The sequence below is a fragment of the Fundulus heteroclitus genome, chromosome 9 (genome assembly GCF_011125445.2).
Source record: "Fundulus heteroclitus isolate FHET01 chromosome 9, MU-UCD_Fhet_4.1, whole genome shotgun sequence".
In the NCBI taxonomy this organism is placed as follows: domain Eukaryota; kingdom Metazoa; phylum Chordata; class Actinopteri; order Cyprinodontiformes; family Fundulidae; genus Fundulus; species Fundulus heteroclitus.
The window spans coordinates 24039410-24057110 of NC_046369.1; the positions used below are offsets into that span (position 1 = coordinate 24039410).

Here is a 17701-nt window from a genome sequence, read left to right on the forward strand (position 1 = left end):
ACATGTGTCTTATTTATGTCATTTCTGATGTTCATGTTTGAGACAGAATGAGTTTGCTTTGCTTCCGTCTGCGGCCGGTCCTGTGGGAGCTTTCTGGATCGTCACTTTTTTCTGCTATAGCGCTTTGTTTCTGCTGTTTAAAGCGCTTTATAAATAAAGATAGTATGGTATAGTAAGCTGCATTTTAAAAGTAGGGGATCTTTAACTTTCTTCAAATTCATAGGTTAACAGTGCCTTAGAAAAGTATTCGCCCCCTTGGCATTGTTCATGTATTGTTGCCATCAGCACTTTGCGGAGTCACCTATGAGTCTCTATGAGCTCTATGTTGTTGCCCATTCCTCAAGGCTAAACTGCTCCAGCTTCTTCAAGTTGGTTTGGTTTCGCTTGTGAACAGCGGGCTTTTAGACTAACCAGTAACCACTGATTCTCAATTGGATTGAGATCTGGTCTTTGACTAGGCCATTCCAACACATTTAAATGTTCCCCTCTCCCCGTCTCTGCTCTAATGTACTTCTGTTGGTTTCCAACTACCAACGCGGTAAGGCCCGAGTGGTGGCTTCAAGCTCCACCTTCAAAGATCAGTGTTGTGCGTCCTGCAGCTATTAAGCATTGCTGTGTGGCATTAACGCTAAAGAAATCCATGACAAACAGTAAAATAAAAACATAAATATTTCGTCATAAATAAAAACATACATAAAACAACCGCTGACCCTCAGTCTGCTCACCTCACAGCTCTACTCAACTCGACTCCGGCAGTACTGCCTCCTGAGTAGGGTCAAGAAAAGCCAGCCCAGTAGGGAAAAACTGCAGTCGCAAAGTGGGTGGAGTAGAGTAGAGCCCAGCGAAGCAGAACCTGCGGAAAAGGGGCATAGCGTTTCCCTTGGTGGACGGAAAGTTACATTTTAGTCCCATGTGACCAGAACACCTTCCTACATACATTTTGGGGAGTCGCCTAATTGCCTTTTAGCAAACTAAAATGGTTCTTTTTATTTTTAACACTAAGTAATGGCATTTTTCTGGCCACTCTTCCATACAGCCTAGCTCTGTGGAGCGTACGGCTTTTTGTGGTCCGATGGACAGATCCTCCAGTCCCTCCTGTGGAGCTCTGCAGCTCATTTGGGGTTACCTTTGGTCTCTGCGCTGCCTCTGTGATTAATCCTCTCCTTGACCGCTCTGTGAGTTCTGGTAGGCAGCCCTCTATTGGCAGGCATTGTTGTTTGAAGATGATGGATTTTTTATTTTTACAACCCCATCCTGACTCGTACGTTTGAACAACTTCATCCCTGATTGTTTGGAGAGCTCCTTGGTCTTCATGTGTGATGCCTCTTGCTTAGTGGTGCTGCAGGATCTGGGAAAATGTGAGTTTTTACTGACAAATCATGTGACACTTAAAATACACACAGGTGGAACTTTATTTTCACTAATAATGTGACTTTTGAAGGTGACTTGAAGGTACATTTTAGGGGATGCATGGCAAAGGGATAGATATGGATATGCCAACTTCCAGTTTTCTGGAAAGTCTTCACCAACTTTTTCTGCAAATCCATCACATATAATAAAATTGAAAAACATTTAAATTGCAGCTTAGTATGAAAAAAAGTAAAAAGGCAATTTGGAAAATACATTTGTAAGGCATGCCCTGCGACAGACTGGCGACCTGTCCAGGGTGTACCCCGCCTCTTGCCCATTGAATGCTGGAGATAGGCACCAGCAACCCTCACGACCCCAACAGGGATACGCGTGTCGGAAGATGGATGGATGGATGGATGGATGGATGGATGGATGGATGGATGGATGGATGGATGGATGGATGGATGGATGGATGGATGGATGGATGGATGGATGGATGGATGGATGGATGGATGGATGGATGGATGGATGGATGGACGGATGGATTTGTAAGGCACTATACAAAACTTGCCTTCAAATTGCTTTTTAAAATGTACCAGTTGGGTCAAATGTTTTGGGTTTCATTCCATATATTTCTCATAATAAGTAATTGGTAGGATTTTTTGCTTATTACTCCAGACAGAACAGGTGTAGCTGAGCAGGTTTGTTGGCCTCCCTCCCACATTGTGCTTATACATTTTCTAAGAGACTGAAATTAGGGATTTGTGACGGCCACTTCAAAACCACTAACTTTACGATACTTTTAGCACTTTGCAAGTGATCCAGCGGTATGCTTAGGTCAGGCTGGGCAATATATTGATATTTTAAAAATACCGGGATTTTTAGACCATCTGATTTTTATATTCAGATGGCCTATATTGCGTTAAAATTATACTTCTATATATTCCAGGTTGTTTTTTAGTAGTTAATCTAAAATGTCTCGCAGACATTTGAGATAAAGCTTTCATTCAAAGATGTCTTTTTATAATTACTTCATGAAAAGAAAAACATATCGAGATAACTATTGCACTGCAAAAACATCTAAAAATAAGTAAAATGTTCTTAAAGTTAGTGTATTTGTCCTTGATTTGAGCAGGTAAATAAGATTATTTGCCAATGGAATGAGTATTTTGACCCCTAATATAAGATAATTAGACATTCTGTACTTGAAATAAGATGATGGAGATGAGTTGTTCCTATGTTAAGGTCAAAAATCTTGTTCCATTGGCAAACCATCTTATTTACCTGCTCAAATCAAGGACAAATACACATATTTTAAGAACATTTTACTTATTTTAAGTTCTGTTTTTGCAGTGTGGTTATCCGCATTCAGCCTAAAAATATCGAGATATTGTTTTTGGTCCATATCGCCCAGCCCTCACTCTTTATTTGAGAATTATGTTCAAGCTTTAACTTACTGATGTTTTGACTTGTGCCTTCGATATCAGAAATATATAAAGCCATGCCAGCTGAGCCATCTGCTGGGCTTTCCCAAATAGTAAGGGATACTAATGTTAGTGTTTGTTAACTTATGTAACTTATATAAACAAAGGTTTGTGTCTGGTTATTCTGTTATGTAAAAAGTAAAAATAATTTGGGTAATTTTAGCTGACCTAAAACAGAAACAGTTTGGCCTGACTTAAAGTACAGCAGTGACCTTTGTATACAGTGCACATAAATGTATGGTTTAAAATGTATGTGACTGTGGTTGGTGTTATTATTGATAGCCTGAGAATCTCTTGGTTAAATGCAAATAAACCAACTTTACATTTCCACAATAGCAGAACAAATTGACAGATTTTACTGAGCATCGAGACAACGTTGGCTTCCACAGGAGAAGGTATTATCTCAAAGGTCAGTTCAAAGCCGACATACAACAATGAGAGTGTCACAGTCTTATATTGAGGTAGATAGAACCAGGCACCAGAGCTCAGGAGAGAGCCTTATGGATCAAACTCAGGGAGTCCTTGAGAGGGGCATTGCAGGCTTGATAATTACAAATATGAACAATATCTGTGGGAGACAGCAAAGGCAACGGAGGGAATAGAAATCTGAAGGAGAGTGACAGTAACAGTAGATCCAATACCAACCAAAATATAGCTGTGAAATCACAGAACAGAAAACAATGCCTTCACAAAAGTATTCATACCTCTTACTTCACATCAGAAACTTTTATGTGTTGATTTGGGCTTATATGTGATAGATCAACTAAAGCTGCAATGTGATTTCCAGTAGTCACATTTTATATGAAGAGAAATGTTCAGCCATTCTTTGCATAACAGCTTGTCCCCTTCACAAGACGATATGGGGACCAGGGTATGAATCCTTCATGCGTCAGGAAGAGCATCCGGCACAATAACTTTGACAACTCTTTGTGCAGGTTGTACTGACTTGCTGTGGCGGTCCCTGCATAAAGGAGCAGCTGAAAGGACTCCTCCTCCTACTTTACAAAATAGCTGAAACTTACCTGTAATGTAGAGCTCCTGAACAGCGAAAAGATGGAGGAGTTTGAGTACTTTGCTTCAAATCAGAGCAGCAGTGTAGGATATTTCTAGAAATTGTCCAGAAAATTAACCAAGAATTGACACCATGATTAATATATTTGATATTTGTGTGATCCAAATAATATCCCTCTGATTTAATGTTTATTGATCAGTTTTCTCCTTGGATTACTCTGTCCTTAGCTCCACCCATGTGGACGTCAACTCTGACCAGCTTCAGTGTCACAGCTGAAGAAAAGCATCACCACTAAACAGAACAGCTGGATTTATCCTGAGATTAAATTACGCCCAAGCGGAATAGGAGATTTCTTTAAGCGATTGCTTGCACTGGCTTTTCTTTAGGGATATCACAGTAAAGGCGTCCGAATACTACTGATCTGGCAAAACTACTGCAAAAATTCACAATTTATTTTGCACTATCTTGTAAAAAATACTTACTTTTCAGATTTTCATCCTTTAAAAGTATCTGAAAGCTATTCATCATTTTGCTTTCACGCCACAATTAAATACTGCTATATGTTTAAGTTGTGTGTCACGTTAAGTCTAAGAAATACATGGGCATTTGCAGTAGTAATTGTTTAAAGGTTCTAAAAGTCTGTGATGGACTGGCGTCCTATACAGGGTATACCCTGCTCCTCGACCAATGACTGCGGGTTATAAACCCCCCCCCCCCCCCCCCACCACCCACAACTCTGCAACAACAAGCCGGTATAGACAATGGATGAATGTATGGTCTAAGGGGCATAGATAGTTTTGCATGGCACTATGCATGGATAGCTGCATAATAGCTGCAAATCTAGATCTATAATCTTTACTTTTTCCTGTTCATAATGTAACGACCTGATTGACCTCTCATGGTATCAAAGAAAAAAGGTAAATGTGAGCATAAGAATTGTTCCCAAAGAAGGTGGTTGATCAATCTAACAGGAAGGTAACAAAATCAGGATTTTCAGCTTTCAGGATGTTCCCTTATATGACCGCCTGGATTATCCAAATACCTCTAAATGTTTCTTAAAATGTTTAGCATGACACCAAATGGCTTCTATTACATAACTAATGAATACCTTTATAAGAGGATTTTTTTTTTTCTTCGTTTCGTTTTTCCCATTTGTGTGACTGACCAGAATGACTGAGAAGGTCTGCGGTTTTACAGTTGATGCCTACCTGCTAAATTATGGCGTCACCAAAAAGATGAAATAAAAAGAAATATATCATCTTCCAAGTGCTGAGTTTCTAATTTGATCAAACAACAAGAGCAAAATACAAAGACATAGTGTTAAAAATGTACCAGCGATTGAAATTCTAAACCAGTGCTACCCTCTCCACAGTCCAGCTGACTTCTTGATCTCCTACAGGGACGGTGAGCCGAAACTGCACGAGCCGGGGCTGGTCATGGCCTTTTCCTCCGTACTACAATGCCTGCCACGTGGACGATCCTACTGAGGTAAGGGTCGTTGAAGCGTGGCAGCTTAAGAGGTCAAACGGAGGAACAAGGAAGTACAAGATTAAGGGCACAGAGGTTGGGGAGAATATTGGAAACAGCTGGAGAAAGCAGCAGGAGCAAGCTGATAGCCGGCTGAAATAGGGGAGAAAGCTCAAAAGAAGCATGCGGACAAACAGAAGGGCAAACCTGCGGCAGAATCAACACACCAAAGAAGCAAATGAAAAGAAGAACGCTCCACGTTTCAGGAGCTGCATTTCTCTCGTGCTAATTTAAAGCATATGGACGTAATGGTGAGGAGGCTCTCTGGAGCAGAAGAAAAGACCTGGTCCGCTGTAAACCCGAAAATATGTTTGAAGGACAGAATCATAAGTCACTCAGTGGGAAATAGCTGAAATTATCTAATTTCAGAGAAAATAGGAGAATGGCACTTAATCATAATGTTGCTTTCGGAAGACATTAGCTTCGCAGTGAGATGGCGCACCTTTTGTTTTGATGTGAAAAGGCTTGTAAATGTTCTAAAAGCTGCTCTGATAGGACCTTCCCTCCCTTTGTTTTGCAGCCATCTCTTCTGTACAGTTCAGTCTCAACTTTACCAGTAATTTAGTCTTATTTTGGGACATTACGCTTTACTTTTTTTTTTTTTTTTTTTTTTTTTTTAAAGCCTGACAGCTTTGAAATTTTGATATAATACACAAATCCTTCTTTCTTGCTCTGCTGCTTTTAGCCGGTGCAGTCCTACTTTGCCACGGTGAAGCTGATATACACCGTGGGTTACAGCATCTCTCTGGGGGTGCTGGCCGTCGCTGTGTTCATCCTGCTGATCTTCAGGTATGAAATTAATGGGTAACGGCAGTTCTGGCTGCCCAGAAACTCCTCAGCAGACTGCATTTCTCAGCCCACCACGGCTCATTTTAGTATTACACGTCACAGAGTAAATCTAGGGCAATGAATCGCACACAGCTGTACTCATAGTTGCTGGTTTTAGCTGACTTTAAATGTTGTTCGCAGCTCAGTTGGTTCTTTTAAAACCTGTCAGATGCTGTTAATTTTTGCACTGCTTTCTTTTTAGGACACATATCAGAGACCAGAGATGATTTCTGAATTGTAAAGTGAATTTATGAACACCCGTTGTTCCAAACGGTGTTGAATTAAGCTCAGGATATCAAGACATATGTGTGCAGGAAAAACAAAACTAAAACTGATTTGTGTAGGAATGCTGATTACAGCAGCAGGTGGATGTAACATTTACCAAAAGAGAGTTTTTAGAGATTTAATAACATGGCACCAAGCTGCCTCTCTGGCCGTGGACAACTAACCTGTTTGAGTTAATAACCAGCTGTAACTCAAGTCCTGGTCTAGCACTTGAATCTGTTTGGTGGCAAAACCCTGTTAGACTTCCTTACTTTACAATTTTATTCAATTCTGCTCCAATTTTGAGCTTTATTTATTGACTTTTCAAATCAAAGAGGAGAGTGAAAAGAGAGAAATCGATCGAGAAAACCCTGATTTAGATATCTATTTAAACAACAAAAAAGAATAAGTCAAGAAGAGCTGGATGTTCTTCTAGCGTTTAGTACTCAAACATTTGAATCTCATCCATCACTATGTCCATTTTGTACCCATAAACACACTATTTTGCACCCATGTACTCAACCAATGTGTCAGTTTGTTTCTGTCAGTAATTAAGTATTTTTGATGAACTGTGGAGAGAAACAATCATAAAAATGATAAATAATTTAATTTAATCCTATTTTATGGGTTTTTTGACAATTATTATCTTGTAGCCTATGTTTCTACTTTTTTATTTGATGTTTTCTTTTAATCATATTTACATTTATTTTGGTCTGGTCCTCCTTTTGGTCATTCAGCTATCCTGAAACTATTATGATTAATGAGTGACTTGCTATTGGTGGATTATATTTATTGGAGTCACGTAACCACATTTTTTAACTGATAACTATGAGAAGATCATCTGGGTTTTTTTTTTTTTACACAGAATTAAGACATCCTTGAACCTGCTCTAAACTCAGCTCAACCAGGTTAAGATGAATAGATTCATGGTCATAGTTCACCGCCTAAATATTCTGAACAAAGTTTTTGTTCATTGTTTTTGTTCATTGGAGTTTTTGTTAATTTATCATAATTTATCTAAAATAAAGTTTAACATAATATATAGGTCATAATGTCATTCTCCATTTGCATATGGATTTATCCCATTTTCTCCCATCCTTGTTATCGTCTCAAATTAAGTGTATTTCACTAGTGGCTGAATTTTCAAAACAGCTGCTCTCCTTCACATAATATTTTGGTTTCCTCAACAGAAAAGAAAAAAGAAAACGTGACAACATGAATGAAAAGCGGTCCATTTGGATTACATTTGTGACTACAGTCCCGTTTTAACCCTTTAATTAAAATTAATTCGTCAAAGACGGCTTTGGCCTACTTTTCTTTTGTCTTTTTGGCTCTTTAAATGACTTTTGCGCAATCAAAAACCGACATCAATAATGAACAATGGCCAATAGCAAAAGGTGGACATTGTCTTTGAAAAAAAGATATGTTTTTGCTTAAAAAAAACAGCTTTGTGTAGCTTTAACGCCTCAAACAACGACAGCTCCACTCGAGAACTCGTTCGTTTGACTACATCCATGCACAACACCGGTAAGAGTATCTATATTAGGATCTTTTATTCAAGGGCTTGTGCTGGTAATATGCATCTGATCTCACCCTGATCTTCTGTCCTTTAGCGTTCAAACACCTGTTTTATTCTCGGACTGATTCCACAAAAATCTCTTCATAAGGAACGCTGAAACATGTTTGGCACAGAGAAACATTTAAAGGGAATATTTAGAAGAAATTAAAATAAATGTATTGTGGCCAAATAATAATAAAAAGTCTAAGAACCACAATGGCACCGGTCTTAAAATATTCTGTCTGAGGAGAACTCTTAAAAAACGGTTTATCAGCTCAGCTGAATATTTTTAAAGAAATGGTCTTTTTGCAATTGGTGTTCATTTTAGCCAATTTTAGTGTGTTCGTTTGCATATTTTTTTAACAGGAGACTGAGATGTGCCAGGAACTTCATTCACATCCAACTCTTCCTCTCGTTTATCCTGAAATCTGTGGCCGTGTTCATAAAAGATGCCAATCTGTTCCCAAGCTTTGACACCAACCACTGCACCCTGTCCACAGTAAGATAATTACCCTCCCGGCGGGACAGTTTGGGGCAGATTTTGACATCTAATTATTCACTCTCTCTTCTTTTTCTGTCCAGTTTGCCTGCAAGGCTTCTGTGGTTTTGTGCCACTACTGTATGATGACTAATTTCTTTTGGCTCCTGGTGGAGGCGCTGTACCTCAATTCCCTGCTGCTGTCCTCCTTCTACCATAGCCGCCGCTGCCTCTGGGGCCTCAGTCTGCTGGGATGGGGTGAGGAGCTCAACGTGCAGCATTTAGGAAGCAAAAAAGACTGCAGTGGCTTTGTCCCTGTACCTGAGAAACTGTAGATGTCAGGTTTGTTAGTGTAGGGCAGATTAATGAGTTCATGCAAATTTACTCGTGTTTGAGCTAAAACATTGACTTTTACTCTGTTTTGTACTTCAGTTATATTTGTCTTTTTTGATCTGATTAAACAGATTTATTGTAAATGAGGGTTTGCTCTGATCCAAATTTTCTGTCTGTGATGTTGAGCCGAGTCACTCAGGATAATTTGCCCAAACCGTGTCACAATCTGACACCTGCATTTCTCACGACTGGGATTTCATTCCGATATCCAGATATTATGGTAATTTTGCACTGAGTTCATCAAGCCTGCATCTGGTTTGGTTAAAAGTCTTTTTCTGATTGTTTTTCTGCTCTTCTGAGAAGAAAATATCACTTTTTTTCACTAGTCACAGCTAAAAATAGATTTTTCTTAACATTACAGACTGTTAAGGCTGCACAGTGGTGCAGATGGTAGCACTGTTGCCTTGCAGCAAGAAGACCCGCTGGGTCACGTCTCAGTCTGGGGTCTTTCTGACTGGGAGTTTGCATGTTCTCCCCGTGCATGCATGGTCTCTCTCTTTTACAAACCGTCTACACTGATAGCAGAGCCGGTTCAAGGTTGTAGAAGGAGGAGCGGTATTTCATTTGGAAACCAACCTATAGTTAAGCTCAATGCCCACCGCTGACCTCACTTTGATAATGACCCCGCTGGATCATTTTAGCATCACAGCACATCACTGCATGGCTACAACTTGTTTTGCAGTTACCTGGATCCAATGGTGAAGTAAAATGACTACACGCGAGATGTGTTTTTCCTGAGAATATCATTAAGTCGCATCATTCACATGTCTGTTAAATAAAAAGCTACAGAGGAAACGATGTGGGGCGGAAATTATCTGACAGGATAACAGCAGCATGTCAGACCTATGAGCAATTTAGCATTTAGATTTTAAATGCACAATTTTAATCCATCCAGCCAACACACATGCCTAAATTTATGTAGAGGGAAGATAAATGGATGAAATTTATGGCTAACCTGCCTTAAACAAATACTTAGAGCAGACAAATCAAGGCAAACAAAATCAGAAAGGGATCCAGCTAAAACCAAAAACTAAATACACCTCAATCAAACTTTATATGTTAGAAAACATATTTTTTGGAACAGGTAGATTAGAACCCAACAGCTTTTAAACAGGAGTCATAACAGGATAGTGACGCTATTAGAGATTAATTTACAGCCAGTTGTTGTGTGTGAAATAGTTTCCCCGCTCAGATACAGTCACAGAAATTATTAAATAAGGTTTATATCATGATGATGTTACTATAAGCTTCAAGCTATGAAGCATTCCATTGTTTTTTTGTACAATGATTGCAACTATTGCACTTGTCAACCTGTCATGGGAGTATTAGGGTATTTTTTGAGGACCCCAGCAGGGATCCCTAAGCAGTGGCAATGATTGCTTACATGCCAAGCCTCTCTTGCTAAAAGCTGTTTCTGTAACGGCGCTAACGCTAAAACAATGTGTACAGTTCAGATGTGTTCATTTGCGTATCACGGTTTCAACTAGTGAGTGACAAAAAACAAACTTACAGATCAGCCTTTTTACTGATTACTGCCTGAGTAAATCTCATAAAAGCCACTTAAATAAAGCTTAATTTCTAAAACTCTGGCACTCCCAAGTGACAAACTGTATATTTGTGTGTAGATTTCTGAGAAAGTTTTCAACATAGGTAATACTAAACATAAGTACTATCTGAATGCCCTAAGCTTATCAGGAAGCGTGCTGGTCAGTGCAATCAACTGATTTCATTTTTTTAAAACTGTGTGGAGATATTATGTTTTGTTTGTGTCTGCGTGTTATAGCTAATCTGCGTGTACCTGAGCTGGTGTGTGTCTCAAAAAAAATTTAAGATTGTCACTATGGTAACACGTAGTGACAATAAAGATTCTTGATTCTTGAACATTTACAATGACCTTAAAAGAAAACTAGAATAAATGCACAAAGCCTCACAAAAAATAAGAAAATAAAAATGTACCCTTAGTTACTGGAACACAGATCTGTAAAGATATATAGGAAAATGCCGATTCAAACACCGATAACAGTTTAATTATGATTGTGGCATCTCAGTGTGTCTTGATTACATCTCATTGACATTAATTTTGGTTTCCTGCCTCTCTACAGGTGTGCCTGTTTTCTTTATACTTCTGTGGATTGGATCCAGGGTGTACTTTGAGGACACCGAGTTTGTATAAAGTTTCCCAACTTTTGGCATTTGCTATTATCCATTTATACCGTGCACTCTATGCAATTAAAAACAATGAACCACAGTGAAGCCATTCATTAAGTCGTATAATGAGTTTGGGTGTTATGTATAAGTTTTAATTTAAGTGATTTTTTTTTCTTCTTTTCTGCGCTTAATTTCCATGTACTTTATTATTCATACTTGGTTTAACTAAGATAGTTTGTTACTTGTCAAGAAGCTTATGTTTTTCTTAAGCTCAGTTGACAAGATGCAGAAAATTGAATTTAGAATGACTGTCTTCCTCTACAGATGCTGGGACAACACCAAGGACTCGCCGTACTGGTGGATCATTAAGGGACCGATTCTTGTCTCTATAGCGGTACATGTTCACGTTGTACCAAAGCAAAGCAAAGTATTATCTATTTATTCATGTGGCGTGATAGAGATTGTGATCTACAGTGATGGTTTCTGACAATGGCTCACCGCTCAAGGAGACATGCAATTGAGCACGACAGAAAATATATATTTATAAGTAGCTAACACGTGCACATATCCACGCGACAACACACAACTGCTCCACATGGTTTGAAGGCCATGCAAAAAAAGGTTACTAACATTACTGTGGCCTGCCTACTTTGATGCTGGCTCAAATCTGGATCTAAGAAATTCATTCACACAATCAGGAAAAGGTTTTTGAGATATCCTTTTTGTAGACCAAAACATAAAAAAATAATTATATATATATATATATATATATATATATATATATATATATATATATATATATATATATATATATATATATATATATGTATATATATAAGTAGCTAACTGTGCCTTAACAGAGTTTTCTATTGCTTAGTGCAATGTCCAGCAATGTCCAGATAACAGTGAAGGAGAGCCTATATATTATTTACTCACTGAAACACTGTACTCTTCCTACCTACCTACAATAGGTTACATAGCAAAAAGTCTCGTTTTTTTTTGAACAGGCTTCATCTTTCAAGTGCATATATATTTGGTCGTGTTCGGTTTCACATGTAATGTGGAGTAAGTGGGGCTTAGGGGGGCACAAAGAGGGCTTTCCCAAGGCTCCATTCATGCAACGGCCATTGCTAGTTCTGAAAAGATTTTTTACACCTTCATCTTAGAGAATTTCACTGGAGGAAAAAGTCTGTTGAAAGAAAATAATTTTGTGCTATTGGAGCAGAATACAAAATGTCTACCCGCAGTCCAACTCAATTATACAGCTGGCTGGTCATCGCTTTGCCTTGACATTTATTAATCATGTAGGCACGAATATCTTCTACTCACTTGTGCTTGTGAGAATATAAATCAAACAGACACCACTCTATTCCTTTCTCAACAGGTCAATTTTATGCTTTTCGTGAACATCATCAGAATCCTCATACAGAAGCTAAATCCTCGGCTGATCCAGTTCAACAACTCCTCTCAGTACAGGTACAGTAATGCCCAGACAGTGAAGTCTGAGCATCGATGCTCTTTCTCAGCCACCGCATGCTGATTGTATGTAAATGTATAATCCAGAGACCACTGAAGTCTGTTAATAATAATAGTAATGCATTTTATTTAACAGCGCCTTTCTTGACACTCAAGGTCACTTTACAGAAAACAAATGGAAATATTTCAAAAGAAAAAAGAGTGCTTGGTTGCAACCTTGAAATCTCAGGTTTGCTTTTATTAAGTTTAGATTCATCTTTTCCAGACCAAGTCTATACTTTTCAACCTCCTGGTTCTGTGACGTATTTTTTCAGAGAGATGATTGACACTTCTTTAAATACTTTTCAGGTCTCGGATGTTGAAAGATGCAGTTTGCGCAAAAGCTGTTGATACACTCATAGTGTGCTTTGAATAATTCATTCTCCTTTCGTGCTGAACAACAGTCTGCTCAGTCTGGCCACGTCTACCTTTCCCCTTACCAAAGGCCTTATCAGAATTTCTAATTGAAATCGGCTCACTAATAGACTTAGAGTGCCCCAGCACTACACATCCAATATTCCGGACTTCATAAAAGACATATCAAGGCATGTTAGAAGATGCTTGACTTAAGTGCATCAGCTACAGTGCATCTATGGCCTGTAATGCACATATATGAACAAACAGAGGAGTCCTCACACCTGAGATCCCATCCTCCGTTTGACCACTTGCGCCAGGTCATCAGCAGCATTCAGATGAGACAGGCGCTGTCTCCCACTGGAGGTTTCACCTCTGGTATCTGGGTTTTACTTCCTTCTGTGCAACAGGCGCCTGGCCAAGTCCACCCTCCTCCTCATCCCGCTGTTTGGGACCCACTACATGTTCTCCAGTTTTCTGCCTGACTACTTGAACGACCTGCGCTTCTATATCGAGCTCTGCCTGGGATCCTTTCAGGTACGAATGTGCCGATTAGTTTATGATAAAAGCTCGTTTTCGTACCCAGGTGTTGCCTTTCCATCCCAGCCTGCTTCCATGTCGTACATGCACACAAACCCTTTTGTACCCATGTACTTTACAGTAATGTTATCTGTCAGTTTTTTCTCCTTGCTGCTACATATTTTGGTGAATTATGTCAATAAGTCCTACTTGTGAAAATTCTCAAATCTCACATCTATCAAATTTTAACTGTATATCATTTTCCAAACATTTGGTGTTGGGTAATATTTCTAACCATTAGATTTCAGTTTCCCAGACAACATTTAGAAATGTAGCATAGGTGGTAAATTGGAGAAAAATGCGATTGGATTGTCTGTGGGTTACATATTGGACCCATGTCAATTGCCTTTATTTGGTTGACGGAGGTCAACTCTGGACCTAAAGTGGAACCCATATTGGTCAGTAGCACAAAAACCATCTAGAGCCCCCATTTATGTTGTATATGGGTTCTACATGGGGTCAAAATATGAGCTGTATGGGATTATGCACGTCAACTGATGTTACACCATATATAGTTACATCTACAAATAATTTGAATATTATGAAAAAATAAAATACTGTTTCCCTAATTTCAGACAATGAATCTCAGAAATTATTTAAAAAAATAACTCAATAGAGTGAAACATAAAAAAATGGTCAGTGTCTACTATTTGTTGCCTCCACTTTTTTATTATTTTTTTAAACATTAAAAGTCTTTTAAAATGCCATGAGCTCTGCATTAGCTTTTTGCTTCTTTTTAGTACAGAAATGTACCATTTTTAGTGTAAAGTTGTTTCTGTCTTTGCTTGTTAATACAATTATCCTCTGATCTATAAATTATTGAGAAATAAAATATTTTTTAACACATGGCATGAACCATGATTATATATTATTTGTAAAAGAGCTATTTAAATTTGGCTTTAGCTGCTGTTACCATCAGGCTGTTCCCTAACCTAAGTTGACAGACTTATATTAGTAACTGCAAACTAGCAAGTAGCTGAATAAGTGGCAGACTAGAGGATTCTGAGGGACCCATATCTTCCTGACATGCGCTGAGGTCTATGTGTTTTGATAACCATTTTGGGTTTGTATTTTGGGTTGTGATTATGTTTGTTTTTTTGTTCGGTCACTCACAGTCTGTCTTACTAGATCCAGTTCTTTGTCTTGAGACTCTTTGGTCTTTGTGTGTTTTACCTTCTGATTGAGTTAGATCCTTTTATGTCATTTTTTTTTTTTTTTTTTGTATTTACTAGTCATCTGATCTCATCTCCTTCATTTAGGTTCCCACTCACATGTGCTGCATGTAGTCTCACATGGATCAATGCCACTAATCACCCCAGCAGTGGACAGCCAGTCGGTTTTCTTTATTCTTATCACTTCCTTCTGTTTTCCACCATGCCAATTTGCTTGTTCTCCTTTATTTTAATTAATCTACAGCCTCATTGTGAGACCCCCACATGCCTGTCTGCACTTGGGTCTACCCGCTCTACCACAAGCCATGACACTCTGAGGTCTTGTGTTAGGTTTTGGGGCTTTTTTCTTAAATAGCCTTCTGATAAAGCTCATCTGCTGTACATACTTTGTTAGGTCCGACACTTTTACTCCATTTTTTACTCCACTTTTCTTATTTTTTAAGTACACAGTGCACAAGATGCTGTCATGGTCAGGTACAAGACCATTACTCAAAATCACTTTTAAAACTTTTGAGTATGCTCAAATTCAGATCGCCTTTTTTCAAAAACTTAACCACTTGGAGGAAAACCTAAACAGTACTTGAAGGTGGGTTAAAACTTTTGCACACGTCTGTCTCTCATCGACCTACGTGCATTGCTTTAACCTGTTTGCATGCATCTCTGTGGCTGAGCTGTGCTGTGAATGTAAATGATGCCAGGTGCAAGAATTGCTTTCGTCTAGAAAAGCAATCACAAATGCCGTCTGAAATCCATTGAATTTAGTTATTATTAATACAACTCATCTGTTTTACAGGGGCTTCTTGTTGCAGTCCTCTATTGTTTTCTCAATCAAGAGGTCGGTACAAACCACACTACACTCAAGTAGTAGCTTTAACACATTCAGAATAACTCCCAGATGATTTCCAGGTCTCTGCTGCATAAGAAATCTGCTTAGCAATACTGAAGACCTGTGAGAGGGGCAGGGTGAAAAGCTGCCGGGTCTTAAAGTGCCAAAACAAGCGGTCTCTTCTTTCCGCCTTGTTGCATAAGTGAAGGCCCCAGAGTGGTTTAAATAATTACGATGATTAATGCAAGGCAGATCCCCCATCAGTCTCAGAGCATCACCTGTCTGTCTTTATCTGTCCGTGTGCATTAACTTAAGGTCTAAGTCAGTCTTCGGTGGAGCCTTGGGGAAGAATGGTTCAGACTGAATATTGACGTGGATTGCTTCTTTTAATTTAGACATTGCCCTGCAGATAAAGAAAGGCCAGAGCTTGAAGTTAAGTTTTGCTTTAGGAGTTTTTTTTTCTTGCCTGCAGTGTATTTTTTAAAGGGCATATGTTCCCATTTGTACAACAACTTCTTTTCACCAGCTTTTAGGTTTATAGGTCATGACGGTTCAATTCATTGTCATGCCCAGAGTCAGACATGTTAAAGAAAAACGAAAGAGAAATAAAGAAAGCAGCACCAAGCAGCCCAGAATGTCGTATTTAGCTGTGGAAGAATCATACCGTGTGAAAGACCAAACTTGGGACATCAATGCATAACACAGTCGTCACCCAAAAACAAATTACCTTGACTTGAAGATTGATACATCAATTTATCCAATGAGAAGGCAAAAGACATGAGAAATATTGTACGAGAGGCAATAGTTTAGAGGCCTAATGGATCAGCTCTATGATTTTAGTGCCTTGCAGTACTACATAAGTGTTTGTGTCAACAATTATGATTAAAAAAAGCTAGAACTCTTTTCTGTAAATGTTGTAATTAATGATTTGGTTCTGATCTGCAACCTTGCCTTGATTTGCTCTGATGTCCTTTTTTTCTTTTAACAATTGTCTAACCAGAATACTTAATATTAGCAATCTGTGTCCGGATAACAATGGACAGCCATCTGTGGGGTTTTGTAAAACATGGCAGCAGTGAACGGAAGCAGCTAAAAGTCTGTTTCGTTCTTCACACAATCGGTTCAGGTTTTACTTGTGACGGTTTAGCTAATCCAGCTGTTGAAATGGTAGTCCGTAGACGCTGTCTGTCACACCACTTGTAAGTCTGTCTACAGGTAGTTTTCCCATAAAACATTGTATATGATTTTATAAAATGAGATTCAGTCAGAATGCCGATATCCAATTTTTCGTTAATTTGTCTCAGATCAAGGGAAAACAACAAGTCGTTGCTGCTGCTGCTGCTAATTATTATTAGTGAACATGCACTTTGTAGGGAGTACATTTTTGAGGACAGAGAGCTTTTTTCTTGTCTTTTTCTTCAACCATATGGATGTTCTCCCTTGTATGTAACCTTGTGTTGTAGGTGCAGAAAGAGGTTCACATGCAGTGGCTGAGGTGGCAAGAGAGGAGCTACGGGGTGGTGTCGCCCGCTGCAAAGGGGAGCCAGATGGACACACCCTTCTGATATCTTCCTGCCGTCATATGAGAAATATTCATGCAGGACTGTTTCTGTCAACGATGCGTCTATATATCTGAGCTGTACCGCACGCACGCTGATGCTTCACTGAACACTGTAGGTTCATCTAAAACTGTGTGACAGACTGTTGTTCTGACGGCCCTTCTTCAACCAGAGCAGAGGGAATCTGAACGCATTTAAGATTTCAACACACGTTCATATTTCATACAACAACACCGCGGACAGTTCCTGCATACATTTCCCAAACTGCACATTAATCACGTGAAAAGAGCAGCGTTCTGCCTGGGAGACATCACTCACTGAATTAATGACTCATTATAATTTCACCAAGCTTAAAGATCAGACCGACAATTATAGAGCCGTCGTTGAGGAAGTAAAATGTTACAAGGGTGTTCATTTGAATCAAAAACAACAATGTTCCCTCATTTGCATTTTAACGTAAAGACAGTGTAAATAATCAAATTACATTTGAATTGATCCCTAAAGCTGTGGCAAGTAAAAGTCAGAGGCTGTTTTTGATACTTGCTACTTGGGAAGGTGGAAAGTGGAATTGGAAAGGGTTGCATGTGTGTGTCTTTATATATATATATATATATATATATATATATATATATATATATATATATATATATATAT

At 38.8% G+C, this 17701-nt stretch overlaps 1 protein-coding gene across 1 annotated transcript in view; it reads left to right on the forward strand.

Annotated features, from left to right (window-relative positions):
* The window catches only part of ghrhrl (growth hormone releasing hormone receptor, like), a 35348-nt gene extending 17716 nt beyond the window's left edge, over positions 1-17632 (forward strand). The window contains exons 4-13 of the mRNA XM_012864754.3: positions 5246-5334; positions 6059-6162; positions 8390-8522; positions 8606-8759; positions 10997-11057; positions 11367-11436; positions 12427-12518; positions 13322-13448; positions 15456-15497; positions 16952-17632. Coding sequence (XP_012720208.1) covers positions 5246-5334; positions 6059-6162; positions 8390-8522; positions 8606-8759; positions 10997-11057; positions 11367-11436; positions 12427-12518; positions 13322-13448; positions 15456-15497; positions 16952-17053 — 974 coding nt within the window. The 3' untranslated portion in view covers positions 17054-17632. The remainder of the gene's footprint in view (positions 1-5245; positions 5335-6058; positions 6163-8389; positions 8523-8605; positions 8760-10996; positions 11058-11366; positions 11437-12426; positions 12519-13321; positions 13449-15455; positions 15498-16951) is intronic.
* Positions 17633-17701: the final 69 nt, after the last annotated feature.